The sequence below is a fragment of the Glycine soja genome, chromosome 10 (genome assembly GCF_004193775.1).
Source record: "Glycine soja cultivar W05 chromosome 10, ASM419377v2, whole genome shotgun sequence".
NCBI classification, from domain to species: domain Eukaryota; kingdom Viridiplantae; phylum Streptophyta; class Magnoliopsida; order Fabales; family Fabaceae; genus Glycine; species Glycine soja.
The window spans coordinates 47,829,367-47,845,425 of record NC_041011.1 but is presented as its reverse complement, the minus strand read 5'-3'; the positions used below and the strand labels follow the sequence as shown (position 1 = coordinate 47,845,425).

Sequence of the window (16,059 nt, the reverse complement as noted above, 5' to 3'; positions counted from 1 at the left end):
TATATATATATATATATATATATATATATTTATTTCTTTGCATACCCATTTTTAAGTTATGTGTACAACTCAGCACAGGATAAAGCCAATTTTGTCCTCTATCATCACATATCAGAAGAACCTCGGAGATTGTTTTCCAACCTTAAGCCTGTGATATGATGACACTGTCAGGTTTTCACAGCCTCCGACCAATGTTTCTTTTCTTGGTGCTTTGCTGTACTGGGTTCTTTGATCAACACTGATATTTGGTACAAATTGCCTTCACTTGTTTTTGTTTATTTCCCCACCTTTTTTCATTGGTGCTTTGCATGAAATTTCAAATTTGTGACCAAACTGATCATTATTGATATTCGCTGAAGTTGCCAAGTTTGAGTCCTTGAGTTTCGGGATTCCCCTGGAATATGCATACCTGTTCCAATTTTGATATTCATCAACCCCCTCTTAAATTTTTTCAGTTTATTAAATTCTCCAGTTTGTATAGTTGCTACAATCCCTTAGTACTGTACTTTTGTTGTTCTGAATGGAATCAACCATTGTAGCAATTAGCAAGCAAGTTTAGATTGCTGTGTGTTACCTGTATTTTATTTTTGATCTGCTACCCTAAGCTACAGCTTCTGGTCAATGATCACTGTTGAGTTGAGTACACTACTTCGATGATGTCAATATCCTGTTAATTGTTCAAGAAATAAAGTACACGTACCGTTGTAGTTTGAGCTCCAAGTTTCATATTTGAAGTTCATATTTATTTCTGTATAAGCAAGTAATTACGTACAATAAGGAAATTTGCCTATTTGTGAGGGTTTTCAGCATACTTGGTATTCCTAGCTATAGGTACAATGTCAATTCTGTGTGGTGTGCCTCTTCTTGAATGTGTGTACTGTCTGGCTTGTGCTCGTTGGGCTTGGAAAAGATGTATTTACACTGCAGGCCATGACAGTGAAACTTGGGGACTTGCCACTGTAGAAGAATTTGAGCCTGTTCCCCGCCTTTGTCGGTATATTTTAGCCGTGTATGAAGATGATATTCGACACCCTCTTTGGGAACCTCCTGGTGGCTATGGAATTATCCCTGATTGGTTAATACTCAAGAAGGCATATGAAGATACACAAGGAAGGGCCCCGCCCTATATGCTGTATCTTGATCATGATCATGCTGATATAGTTCTTGCCATTAGGGGACTAAATTTGGCAAAGGAGAGTGACTATGCAGTGTTGTTGGATAATAGATTGGGGAAGAGGAAGTTTGATGGGGGGTATGTTCACAACGGGCTGTTGAAGGCTGCTGGATGGGTTATGGATGCTGAATGTGAAATTCTAAAGGAGTTGGTAGAGAAGTATCCAAACTATTCTCTGACTTTTACTGGACATTCCCTTGGATCAGGAGTAGCAGCAATGTTGAGCATGGTAGTGGTGCAAAATCACGATAAACTTGGACATATTGAGAGGAAGAGGGTCAGGTGCTATGCTATTGCACCTGCTAGGTGTATGTCACTGAATTTGGCGGTCAGATATGCAGATGTCATCAACTCTGTTGTGCTTCAGGCAAGTTATATGAATCCTTTTGTTAAGTTCAGGAATCCAACATCCTTTTGAATATTTTTACTTCCAGCAGATTATGATGAAAGTAAAATTAAAGCATTTGTTGATATATAAGGTAGTCTTCTTTAAATTTCCATCCATATTTGTTTCTTGCTTTGTGTATAAATAAGACATGATTAGAAAAGAGAACCTAAATTTTGAATATTCTGGAATACAGATTGCATTCCTGAACTGTTCCAGCTTTGCATAAACTTGCATTAGTGCAAGGGAATAAAAAATGACGAATTATGAATATAGTGCTCCAAAACCTTTAAATACAAGCTATAATTTTCATTTAGTTTATTGTTTGACGAGTATTTATTGTGATAGCCACAGTCTGCAGATAAATACAGATTTCCTAAATTCTAGTAAATTATTCCATTAATATATGTGGTGAGAGAGGAGCATCATTGAAAGACAAAATAAAGTTTTAGCCAGGCAGCTGTTAAGCATAAGTTGCATCTAACTACTAATATCCTCATACTCCGTTACTTCCTTGTCTTGATTCATGCCAATTGCCAAATCTTGTACTTTGAAATAACTGCTCTTTTCCTTGATCAGGATGACTTCTTACCAAGGACAGCCACTCCATTGGAGGATATATTCAAATCTCTTTTCTGGTATGTCATAAGGCCCTTTACAAGAGTAGCTACCATGTCATCCTGCTTGATATACAAGGATACAGTGTGTTCTATTATGCTAAATTTCGTGCTATCTGTTAACTTAGTTGACTGAATTGTTGACCAAGCCAATTCCAACCATTTCACAACTGAGTCAATTTTTGGCATTCCAAACTCCTCAATCTACAAAGGTCTTTGGGTCTCCAAAGTTCAGTTTTAAAGTTATTTTTGCCATGTGAAGTTCCAAATAGTGATTGGATGAATTTGAGATGCTATTTGATAAACTTTAGGCTTTTCTACCATGCTTTGTTCTGGTGGTACCTTCCCTTTCCTAACATGCTTCTTTCTACCAGTGCCTGTTTTGGTTTAGGCTTCCAGCTGTCTACCACCTGTTATGTTGTCCCTCTAGCTATGTTCATTTTCTTTGATTTTGCAAGTTGTGGTTAATGGAGCACGCCAACGCCAAGTACCCAATTTGTATGATTTATGTCTGATGTTTCTTTTGTTAAGTGCAACTGTGCAAGTTATTTGTAACAAGCTTATTTTTATAAGGTTCTTCAGCTACGGTTGTGATTAGTTGAGGTCAACAGGTAATGGAAATGATTGTCACAGTAATTTTAATGTTTTTATGGTAAGATATTTTTTTCTTGGTTTTGCAGTTTGCCATGCTTATTGTGCTTGAGGTGCATGAAGGATACATGCATACCAGAGGAGAAGATGCTGAAAGATCCAAGGAGACTCTATGCTCCCGGTCGCCTTTATCACATTGTTGAGAGAAAGCCTTTCAGGTATGGTTAAGGACTTAAGGTTCCAATAAGAGCTTATGCATTGCAGAATTGTTACTGTACTTCTGGAAACTACCACCAGTTGTTTAAACACAACTGTATTCTATTTAACTGTTTGGCATGTTTTTATGGTCTTGTTTATTCCGTTGGAACATATGCTAATACGGTTAAAAGATGTTTTTATAACTTTTACTTCTGGCTTTCACATTAACTCTATGCAGAATGGGAAGGTTTCCCCCAGTTGTGAGGACAGCAGTGCCAGTAGATGGAAGGTTTGAACACATAGTGCTTTCTTGCAATGCCACATCTGATCATGCCATTATTTGGATAGAGAAAGAAGCCCAAAGGGCTTTAGATGTAAGTTTGTCAATCCCTTAATCTCTTACTACTTTGTTTGTTGGGGCAAGTGAAATATTGGTCTCTTTCTCTCTTTCTGCGCTTCACTAGGGCCCTGGCTACAATTGTTTTCTCTTTATCTCGCCAGCACCAATGGTCTTAAGGTTTGAAATGGTTAGAAGGCATACAGTAATATGAATTTTGAGAAAGCTATTAGACTCACATATTTCAACCAGAAAGTAATGGCAATTTTTATGGCTTTGCAACATGCCAACAACTCCCTCCCGTAGATTGTAGCAAGAATTAGAGAAAAGCATTCAACATTTTATTCTTCGTGCCCTTCAATTATGCATATAAATTTCCGTAAATCTTTAATTTGTCTCCTATACAAATTTGAGCTTCTTGTTGGCATGTCACAATCATACATGTAAGTAATCGGGTTCTGTGAAGGGGAATGACCAAGTCCATCTCATACTTGTTCTACTACAAAACAGGAACTAACAGATGTGATAGGGTCCATAAGGATTTAGTTTTTAGCACTTTGAATTCAAATATCTTCTGTGTACATTACATATTTCCTGTGTTGATACAATAAACATATTCAGAATACTTTTCCTTTCTATTCAATAGTCAACCTTTGCCATTTTGTTTCTGCCAACTGCAGTTGATGAGGGAGAAAGATAGTATCATGGAAATACCTGCAAATCAAATCATGGAGATGCAAGAAACATTAGCTAGACACAGTGAAGAATACAAAGCAGCATTACAAAGGGCTAAAACATTTGATGTTCCACATGCTTATACACCAGAATCACAATATGGAACTTTTGATGAGGAGGGAGAGGAGAGTTCAAGAAGGTCACAAGGTGAATCTTCTTTTGGTTCAACTAATAGGAGTACAGTGGATGAAACTTGGGATGAAATGATCGAGCGTCTTTTTGATAAGGATGAGCATGGTCACATTTTGCTCATGAAATAATGGTTGTGTAATTTATACAGACTAGTTTATAAATAATTGTTGGGAACCACTAAATTCGTTCATTCTTTTTGTGAATCTTTTTGGTGTGTAGTTGTAGCTCAAAGATGAAATAACATGAAAAGAAGATTGATTGATTTGTTGGAAATTGTTAGCTAATGTTATCCTAGTAAATCTGATGGCAGATAAGATATTTTAGGAAATTTAGATTAATTGTAGGCCTATGCATAGGCATAAATTTCAATGACAATTTTTCTTCTTGAATTTCAATCTCTCAATTTCTCTGCTAGTTCGAATATTTTTATTATTTTCCTCACAAGTCACAAGATTTCCAACAGTTTTGAAAATTTTAGTGATGGTGCGTGTGATGTCCAAACAACTTCAACAATAAAATATCTCACATTTACAAGAACAAAAGTAATTATTACACGAGAAAATGAAGTTTAAGATGAATCAACTCATTGTTTTGGAAAAAAGTATGTTATATATATATATATATTTCAGTTCATTAAATTAAGGCTTGCATTTCTGGTAGCATCCTTTTGGCATTTCCAACTCTTGCTTGCTATATTGCCAGAGCTCAATTTGAAAACTTGCCATGGCCAACATATACGTCTCACTTTATGGCTGTTGTGTTCGTGTTTCTCTGCTTCTTCTAGTTGTCTGGTTAGTTCTTCAACCTGTCGACGAAGTTCAACTGCTCTAGTATCAGCCAGCCGCAAAGACCTCTCTGCTGCTTCCTGTGCAGCTATTGCAGTGACTGCAAGTTCCTCTTTGAGCCTTAATTTTCCATTGGATATGTTCAAAGCAGCCTTTGTTTTGTGTAGTTCTTGTTTCAAAGCAGCCACCTCATGGAACAATGACAAATCATTAATAGACAAAGAAATAGAGTAATTATATAAATTAATTTGGCATCCAAGGCATTTCAATTAGAAAAAGAAAGATTATTCATTATTGAGACTATAATCATTTTAACTTTTTAAGTATCACCCGTTCTTAAATGTCACCATCTATTGTTAAGGATGAAACAAATTCTAAATTCTCCTACAATATTTTCCTTTTTACTTTCCAAACAAAAGAAATAATTGAATGCATTTTATGTTTCTAAATATTAAATGTATTATTTTCTCATTTAATACTTCTTTAAAAGTATTCAGAGAATTAGTTGAATGAATTAGAAGAAAACAGATCAAGATCCTCTCTGCACATGTTGTGATGAGAAAGAAAGACAGGTAAGACTCATTTGTTAGATTAATCTCACTTGAATCCCGTGTATTTCTCTCTTCTTCACGTTACAGGTGCAGGAGGAGAGGGATAAGTGGAATAAAGAACAAGACAAAATTTAAATACAGTATCTTAAGTATTTTTTATACTTTCCTTCAAACAGAAGTAGAATTTCACAACATTCGGAACTGTAAATATAAAACATTTTTATGCTGATTTTTGAAATAAAACTCTAATGTAATACCAAAAACACATAAAAAAACAACATCTAAGTTTTGTCTTAAAGCATGTACAAAGAGATAATAATATAACACTAGACAGCATGCAACGAGTTTTTACCACTTTGTTACGCTCTTCAATCTCTTTCTTTCCAGCTTCAACTTCCAACTCACAAGCTTCCTTCCATCTAGCAATTTCTTCTTCCGCTGCTTTGATTTCCATCAAAAACTCCTCTACCTTTTGGCAAGTCAGACATAAAGAAAAAGACTAGTAAGAAAAAGAGCTTGATTAGGGAACTATTATTTCAGTAATTGATTAAGCAGGTGATTACATTTTGAGCCAAAATTCTCTCTCTGTCTTCTAACTCCTTAATGTAGAGTTTGTTTTCTTCAATTTCTTTGGCCTGTTTCTCTGTGAGACACTGGAGGCGCTCCGTGTCTGACCTGGCATGGGGTTCATGATAAATAATCCAAAACCAAGGAATATGAATTCAATAACCTTATAAATTGTAGAAGCAAGCCACAATTCAGTAATAAACTCAAATATTCTTATCAATATAAGCCGAGAGAGAAGAAATTACTCGTATTTTTTTATCTAGCACTATCAAAGAAGAGTACGAGGCATATATGAAAGGGCTTTGCATAAATCTATAATTTCACTTTCTTTCTTGCAAATTATGCAGTATCACCAGAAAACCATATCACCAGAACGACAAGAATCTATGAGTTCAATATAATATTAGATGGTAAAGTACCTAGATTCTTCCAAAGATCTCCTCAATTGAGTGGTTTCAAGGCGTAGATTCTTCATTATCCTTTCCACTGTTGAGGCCTTGGAAAATGACCATAAATTTCAAAACAGGCTACAACTGCCATCTATAAGAAATGTTACCCTTTTTTTTTACACAACACATAAAGATGCGAGAAATGTAACTAAATGTAATGGTGTGGTAATAAATCAGCACCGTGAGATAGAAAAAAGAGAGTGACTGGCAAATTGTAACAGAAAAAAAAAATAAAGAGTAAATCTTGGTCCTAACAATATAACAGGTTTGTAATGGTAGTGTGTCTAATGTAACTATCTTTTACGCAATGTTATGATTCCTTTATGTTTGTCTTTTTTTCTTCCCTTTTGTTAAATGTCAACTATATTACAAGAGAACACTTATTTGGATGAAAGGAAGAGAAATTTTCATCAACTAAAAGGAATTAATAATAGCTTACCAGACTAACAACCTCCTCTTCACACTCACTGCTATCTGATTTAGCGAAAGAATTCTCTGTAGATTGTTCATTATTCCCACCCCCCATCATGAATCCAAACCCAACTTTCTGCAATCCAAACTGCAAAAGGGGCATCCTTTTGTGGTCATGACCCTTTATTCTCTTCTCCAATGCTTCTTTCTCCAACAAAGCAATCCTAAGCAAGTTATTAACATCTCTATTCTCCTCAGTTAAACTGATTAAACTACTCTCCAATTCTCTCTTCTCCTTCCTCCTCATCTCCTTGTACCTATCCACCCTTGTCTCCACCTCAATTGCAAGCCTTGAGATCAACCTTGCATCTTCCAACAACATCCTTGATTCCACATCTGACCACTCCCCATTACCATTTTCCACAAAAGTTGCATCTTTTTCTCCCTCTAACCCCTCTATGACACTAGACAAGCTTTCCTTGGTTGAGGTGAGAGACTCCGAAGCCTTAAACATTACCCCATTTCTCTCTTCCCTCTCACTCTCCAACCTCTCAACTCTTTCTTTGAAATACTCGTCATCTTGTTGATTTTCTCTCAAAACCACTTCAATGTAAGGGACTGTATCGGAATGAAGAAGATGGTCAGAGACATGATGGGGTTGAAGTGATGGTTGAGAAAGTTGTTCCATGTTGCATATAATAGTGGGTTCTTGGGGATCTTCATGAAGAGAAAAGCAGAAGAAAGTCAGAGGCTGTGGAAACAGAAGAGAGTTTCAAAACTACCAGTCAACAGAGGGAAAGGTTGGGGAAAAAAAGAAAGGAGGTTTCAAGATTTGGCGGGCTGATCTTTAATGTGTAGTTGGAACTAATAGCCAACGCGACACAAACTTGTCTTTCATATGTGTTGCCGATACTGATTAATAAACTAACAGAATCTTTTTTAAAACGTAAAAAAATTATAAATAACCAGTGAAAACACACGCATGATGTTTTGTGTGTCTGTATTTTTATTATATTTTATTATGTTAAAATTAATGTGCATATTAATTTTAATTTAATATGTTTTATAATGTATACATGATTTTACTTATATTTATTTGTTTATTATAATAACATGATAAATTAAAATGTTATGTTTGTAAATATATGTCTATTTATACACAATTGATCAAATCATTTGTGATATATATTTAGATATCATTTTATTTCTTTACCACATATTTTTCTTTTTATTTTAATTTTTAATTATTTTTGCTCTTAGGATGTATATATTTCAATTATAAGAATTTTTTATATATTTTAAAGTAAAATATGTGGTGAAGAAAAAAAAAAAGAGAATGGATAAATATATAAAGTAAATATAAAAAATATGTATAGAAAGTAAAGATTATCTGAACATTTTTTAAAATTATAATTGTAAAACAAAAAAAAAATCATTCAAACCATCCTTTTGACAATGTTTTTGAGTTTGTTATTATTTTTTAAACATTTATATCCAAAATTAATAAATTATAGAAATATATAATGATTCTTGTTTTTCTGCTAGCATTTAATAAATAAAAAAATTCTAGGACAATGAAAATAATTAATTAATCTTTTTATTTACTTTTTTAGAAGAAAAAAATTAAGGATAATATTGTGTTGAAGTCATTATAGGAACATGTTAGCTTAAAGATATTAATTTTTTTTTTTTGTAATAAACATTCATGTTTCAATAGCTTACAAGGATTCATTTTATAAACATCCCTTAAGAGAAAAAATTCATCTTAATAAACACCTTACAAAAATCCAATAAAATTATTTCCTAACATTATCAACTATCAATCAAGTCATTTCTTCGTAATTTGATGTCCATAATCCAAATATACAATTCAACAAAAAAATTTACCCAAATACAAATCCAAAAATTAATTTTAATACAAATTTTTTAGACTAAATATTATAAGCATGATATGATCAAAGACAAAAATAGAGATATATATCATCTTGTTCTTCACAATTATGTTCATTTCTTTCTTTTCCTTTCCTATAGACTCATGAGATGCTAACTTCAAATTTCTCAACTACATAGAAAAATGAGAGAAAGAAAATCATAGTAATAAAAGGCAAAATTAATTTGAAAAATAATTAGAAATGTAAATAAAGTTAACACATAAAAGACAAATAAAAAGTCTATAAAATGTAAGATGTTTTCTTACTTTACTTATCCCATTTTTTCTTTATTCTCTATTCACATCAAAGACTTTTTCAACACAATATGATACATGTTTTCACCATCCTTAAATATTATATATTTATATATTCTCATGATTTCTGTTCCTTGGAGCTACAAAGATAATAAAAAATAATTAAAAAACTTACGAATAAGAAAAGGAAAAAATTACTAGATTTTTTCTTATTTACCTATAAAAATACTTAAGAAGAAACAATAAAGTAAAAAAAAAAATAATACAACAGAAGAAAATAGTTAAAAGTCTATAAAATGTAAGATTTTTTTATTTTGTCTATCTCATTTCTTCTCATTTTTCTCTTTTCCAACACAACACCATACATCTTTTTACTTCCGTGGAATATTATAAAATTATATACGCTCATGACTCTTGTTCCCTAAAGGCACAACGATAATAACAAAGTAATTAAAAAAAACTTATAGCACGTGAATGAGATAATGAAAAAATCATTATATTTTTTCTTCTTTACTTATAAAAGCACTTAAGAAGAAACAACAAAGTAAGTAAATAAAAATAAAGTAAAAAAAAACAGGTAAATAGTCTATAAAATATAAGAGGTTTTAACTTATCTTATATCTTCTAATTTCTCTCTTATAAATTAAAGAGTCTTTTATCAATAGACATAATATTTCTTTACAATCCTTTGATATTAAAAAATTATATATTTCCATGGTTTCATTTTCCTAAAGGCATAAAGATAAAACAAAATTAAAAAAAAAACTTAAAAAATCTCTTTGAGTATTGTTATTAATTTGAAGAAAGTATATGTTGAAAAAAGAAAGTAATGTGTGGTTACTTTAAATATTAATTAACATGACGAGTAGGTTTTTAAATTTTTAAAAATGGATAATTATAATTAACAAATTAGTAGATTTTTAAAATTTAAAAACATACAGCTTTAATTAAAATATTGGTTTGTTAAATAATTAGCAACAAAAAGATAACAGTTTTCAATTGGTAGAGTTTTAAAATTTAAAAAAATAAACAGTTCTAATTAACAAATTTGTAGGTTTTAAAATTTAAAAATGGGCAGTTTTAGTTAAATAATTTGTAGGTTTTTAAAATTATTTATCTTTGTTACTCTTTTTATTTTTTTCAAATAGAAACACACAAAAAACACCAAAAATAATAAATAAAATAAAGGGGAGAAAAATAATTAAAATTAGTTATTGAAAAATCTGAAAAAAAATGAGTAAGTTGAAAGAAAATAACGTAAGGATTAAATAAAAAAACAAAATTTAAAAAAAAAAGAATCTTTTCAATGTTAAAATATGTGCATTCCAAAATATTATCTATTGTAATGTCTTTAAAAAAACACGAAAAATAAGGAGAGGATGCATGTGTTAGCATAGACAATTTCAATGAATCTTGCAAAACTCTTTATAAAATTTCAAGAAGATCTTCTCATTTTCACATGTAAAAGGAAAACAAAAATAATTTTTCATGTATTTAGAAGGGAAAAAAAAACTTCCGATGACCATAAAGCATGAATATTTTCATATCTTTTCTGAAACACAAAAGAAATATATTTTGTATGCAAACTTATAAGCAACAAATTGTAATATCCAGAAATTGATAGCAAGAATTTAAGAATAGGAAACATAAAATATAACCTACATTCAGTCCTTCACATACTTTAAGGATCGAGGACAAAAAAACAATTACATAGACAGAATAAAAGAAATAAAAAACAATCCTTCGAATCAATGACAGAAAAAGAAAAATCAAAATCAAAGAATTATCTTTACAAACACATTCATATTGAGATTTCATTCTCTAACCAAGATATGAGGATTCCTTGCATTTAACCCGAATAGGATTTGACGGAAAAAACATGCATCATCTTCCACCAACCTCTTCCCAAAAATCTCACAATTTGTTAGTTAGTTTGACCAATCTCAAATAGAACAAAATTTCTAAAAGTAAAAGATGATACATTAACAAAGAAAAACATATGAAATGTCATGCATATGTGGAAGAGAAATAATCAAAATGCAGAAACTAAGAAAGGGTGCAAATTCTGAAATCATCATGTTTTTACGAACCATCATGGACGAGAATGGTTGGATGTTGAGGAAAAAATGATGATAATATGAATGAGAGATAAAAGTATAGAATAATTGGAAAAAGAAAACGATGAAGAGATAAACATAATTTGGGAGTTGAATGAAAAAAATGTTTCTATTACTTAGGGAATGATACAAAGAAAAAAGAGTGACCATTACAATTGTAATATCAATTTAACATTTGCAACATGATTTTAAAATGAGCATTCAATTATAATTTAAAAACAACCATGTAACATCCTTGAATGTGTGTAATGTGAATGTATGTGTTCAGGTTTTTTATGATGACAAAGTATAAGCAAATAAAATTGCTTCAAGAAACATTTAAGACTAAGTAAACAGAAATTGCTTCAAGATTAATTCAAGGTCAAGCAAACAAGATCAAGAAAAAGATAAGACCTTAATTTATTTGTTAAAAGAATCTCACATTGGTTGATAAGTTCTGGCCAATATTTTTGGTCTTGTAATCGATTACTAGAGACAGATTACAAATGAACTTTTCAATAAGGGTTTTGGAATTTGAAATTTAAATTTTGTAATCGAATACCAACAATGAGACTTCAGAAAATTCTTTGAATAGTCATGACCCTTCAAAATATAATTATGTAATTGATTAAAAGGAAATTTTTTTTTGAAAAGAAACATCTCTTCAGAATTGTTTTTGAACAACCACCAAGGGCCTATATATATATATATATATATATATATATATATATATATATATATATATATATATATGTCTTGACTTCGAAAAGAATAGAGAGATGTTCTAATAGAACTTAATTGTCAAATGTTTTCTAAACAACTATTGGTCAAACACTTACAAATCTATTGAGAATTATTTTAAGATCTTCAATTTGTATCATATACTCTAAAGGACATAAATCAATCTGTAAATTTGATAAACTCAGTTGTAATCAATAGACTATTTGTCTCTTGGTTTGTGAGAATCTTGAACACAAGGATGAGGGATCCCAAGGTGTGTTCAAAGAGATTTACATATAATGAAAAATCTCAAGTGGGTTGCTTGAGGACTGAACGTAAGCACGAAAAGTGACCGAATCAGTATAAATTGAGTTTACATTTCTCTCTTCCCTTATGTCAGTTATTTTATTATTACAATTTACTTTGTCTTATGCAGTTAAAAAAATATTATTAAATTAATTGTTTTTTCTTCTGCATTATGAGTCTATTATATATCATTTAAAAGGAGGTTAAAATTTGTTAGTGAAAAAATTTTAAAATTTAATTCACCCCCTCTTAAATTATTGAGGCCACTTGTCTAACATGTAATTGTTTTAATAGTTAAAAGCATAATTGTTTTAAAAATATAATAACAAAAAAAAAACTGTTAACAAAAGGGATATCCTCTTTATCTATTATTATAAATATAACTTTATGGATCGTAATAAAAAAATTACTTTCTTAATTCATATTCTAAAAACACCGGTTAACAAGTATTTGTTCATAGGTTGGAATGAAACTTAAATACTAAAAAAAATTATAATAATTTATACATATTACTCAATTAATTAAACTAGATCCCTTAATATATGTACATGTGTGCAGCAAGTGATTGTGAGTTTGTAATTCTTCAAACTAATATATATTCCATCTAAAAATCAGTTAATTTAATTTATAAATTTAGTTTATAAATTAAATAAGTTTAACTTGAGGTGAAAAATTAAGTTTATTAATTAAATAATTAAACTTAATGAACGCATGATTGTCATACACTAATACAATTTACTCGTCCACAACAAGCAAGAATCATCAAATACTCGGAGTTTCCTCCCAAGTGCCTCCTCCGTGCCATGGTCATATTCAAAATGAGTATTTATTATACTGATTTCTTAATATACATCCGTTCTTTTAATAGGAGTACTTAGCAAGTTATAATTTTGATTTTTTAAAAAAGTTACATTTAATATGTAATTTATACAAATACTTTTTTTTAAAAGACAAGGGGATATTGAATTGGAATTTTAAAACAATATTTTGCATTGAAATGGTCTTAGATTTTAAAAGATTATATACAAATATAATGACTTATTTTTTAAAAAATACTTTTATAATCAAGATTATATAGTTTAGGATTTTTTAGAACAATATTTTGCAATTAAATAATCAGGTTTTAAAAGATTAGGTAAAAATATATTGACTTATTTTTTAAAAGACTTTTATAATCAAGATTATATAATTTAAATTTTAATAAATTTATATTATACACTTTTATAAAATTTGAGAAAATTTTATACACTTATAAAATTTAAAAGGACATCATAAAATACATCATATATACCATCAACAAAAAGTAACCAAATGCATAAAATAGAATGTATATGTTTCATGAACATCTAAAATGAAATAGAACCCATAGGGGTTTGGTCGAGAGGAATGGACAAGATAGGAATTAAAGTTTATTTATTTATATCTATTTATAGAAATTATCATATTCAGCTTCTAACAATACGTTGAACAAGATTATCTCAAAAGAAATATTTGTGGAAAAAAATTAATTAGACAAATACCTTTACAAAAAATTGCATATCTATTAGTTAATTCCGCTGAATCCTTGTTTAGTCTTTTGTTTTTTGGCTGTTAAGCGGTCCGAGTAATAAAAAAAATGCGTATCTTAAAAAGAACTGAAATGTAATAATTATACTAATGTTACCAATTACACATTTTTTTAAGAAATCATAACCGTAAATATATTTTTATTACATAACCGAAGATATTATTCCATATTCATTATCACATTGTACCTTTTTTTTAAATATAAAAACTGTTAATGTTATTAATTGTTAGTTTTTATTTTAAATAAATACTGTAAAAAAAAACAAAAGTAGAACATGACGTTATTTTTTAATGACAAAAATAGAATGAGGAGACACTTCTAATACTACATTTTCTTTTTAAAAAATTGTCCATCAAGAAAAAAATGATATCAAATAGTTTTAAAATAGAAAAGTTTCATAAAATTTGATTTTACCGTTAAGTGTATAAAATACAATGTAATTTGGTACTTATTCAATTTAAATATATAAAAATTCCACCATTTAATGTTCCATTGTTTTGCGTATCAATATCAATATGATAAATCTGTCCGGATCACTATCAAGTGTCAATTTACAATTATTTTTCCATCCAATGATATTGAGGTTATTTCCACGTAAATCATATGTAGATGTCTTTTTTCCCTACAGAGATCCAAAATATTTTTTGAGTAATAAGTTTTTTTTATAGATATAAGTAATAAGTTAGAGGAGTAGTTATAAGGTTTACTATTTATACTTAAAAAAAAAGTTATCTTTGTTAATTAGAATTGTATCCTTTTTCTCAAAAGGATTTTTTGTTATACTACTTGTAAAATTTACAGACCAATAATTTACAAGAAGAATATCATAATGGAAACATGCAACAAATTTGTAGTATGTTGATGGGGAACTTCGTAGCTTCTATTCCTTTTCTGAATATTTCTTGTTTCTTGCAGTCTGCAAGTAATCGCTATAAAAGTGCGCCACGTGTGAACTATGAAGCAGATCAATATAATATGGAAAATGACCACGATTAATATACCTAAAGACTCTTCCTCATGTACTATGACTCAAACTTTGTTTAAGTAGTGGGAGTAAAGCACAAAATATATCTCTAAAGAAAATAATAAAGACTTAAAGATAATATTAAAAACGTCTAATAAAAACACGAAAGAGAACATAAGAGTAATTTTTAAAACAAGTGATAAGGTGTTATTAGTGGTATCATGACATGTTATGCCACTCAAATCTTGTTTGGTAGATAATTTTATTTTTTTAAAATTCTAATACCCATTAATTGAATTATGAAAAAAAGGATTCTACATAGACATGCAAAAATTTTAAATCATCGTTTAATCATAATTATGTAGGATAAATTTATTAAATTTTATGATAATTATTTTAAAAATTATATAAATTATAATTATAGTTGTTTATGCCTATACATAAGTTTCTACCCGAAGCTTCATTATGTAATGATGCATGCCTTGCTTAGTAATATTGAGGGCATTTCCCTGTTTTACTACTTTCTTACAAAAGAAAAAGAAAAAAAAAAAGTAGGACATCCCTGTAAAAGTGTGCTGGTGACGACCTGGTGTCTTAATTATAAAAACACTTGTTGGATATGAAAGAAAAATAATAAAAAATTTGAAACAGAACATCATTTAGCTAGCTGTTGGTGGCTTCCTAAACATAAAGTCAATAGAGTTTAAATTTTCGCATTTCCTGCTTTGTTTTAATTTTCCTAGTTGTTGCATTCTTTCACGTTTATATTATTATTTATAGTTATCATATACTATTCTGTAATTTGCTACAAGACGAAAGAGACTTGCACCACTTGTAAGGAACCCTTATTCGAGCCTTCTTCATAATTTATACGACCCAACAATTTTTTGGGGTATAATCTGTCTTTCCATTTGCCTTGATTACTTGCTTTATTATAATTTGCATTGACTTTTTCTTACATTGATCATGAAAGTTTTCATTAATTTTAGCATATAATTATTTGTTTGATAATTTTATTGATGATTAATATTTATTGAAAAATTTGATTAATCACTTTAATAATAATTTTTTATTTATAAAACTTAAAAAAACTTATTTGTATAAGATACAAATATAATTAAACAAGATAAGCAAATAGTAAATATAACTACATAGGACCTATGAAAGGTGATTGATCCCTTTCATTCATAATCTAATCTCCATAATATTCAATCAATGGTTCAGCAAGGCTTATCCCAGGGGACCCACCCACAGCAGAAAACAACTTTTTCAAAGCGTTTGGTTCCATA

At 29.7% G+C, this 16,059-nt stretch overlaps 1 protein-coding gene and 1 pseudogene across 1 annotated transcript; one reads left to right on the top strand and one right to left on the bottom strand.

Moving 5' to 3' along the window:
- Positions 1-51: 51 nt before the first annotated feature.
- On the top strand, positions 52-4,558 carry LOC114369535. Its single transcript, XM_028326764.1, has 5 exons — positions 52-1,541; positions 2,139-2,197; positions 2,857-2,985; positions 3,204-3,339; positions 3,983-4,558. The coding sequence occupies exons 1-5, from the start codon at positions 837-839 to the stop codon at positions 4,295-4,297; spliced, it is 1,344 nt and encodes a 447-aa protein (XP_028182565.1). The 5' UTR covers positions 52-836; the 3' UTR covers positions 4,298-4,558.
- Positions 4,559-4,674: 116 nt separating this feature from the next.
- LOC114369536 lies at positions 4,675-7,749 on the bottom strand (annotated as a pseudogene).
- Between the last annotated feature and the right edge of the window lie 8,310 nt (positions 7,750-16,059).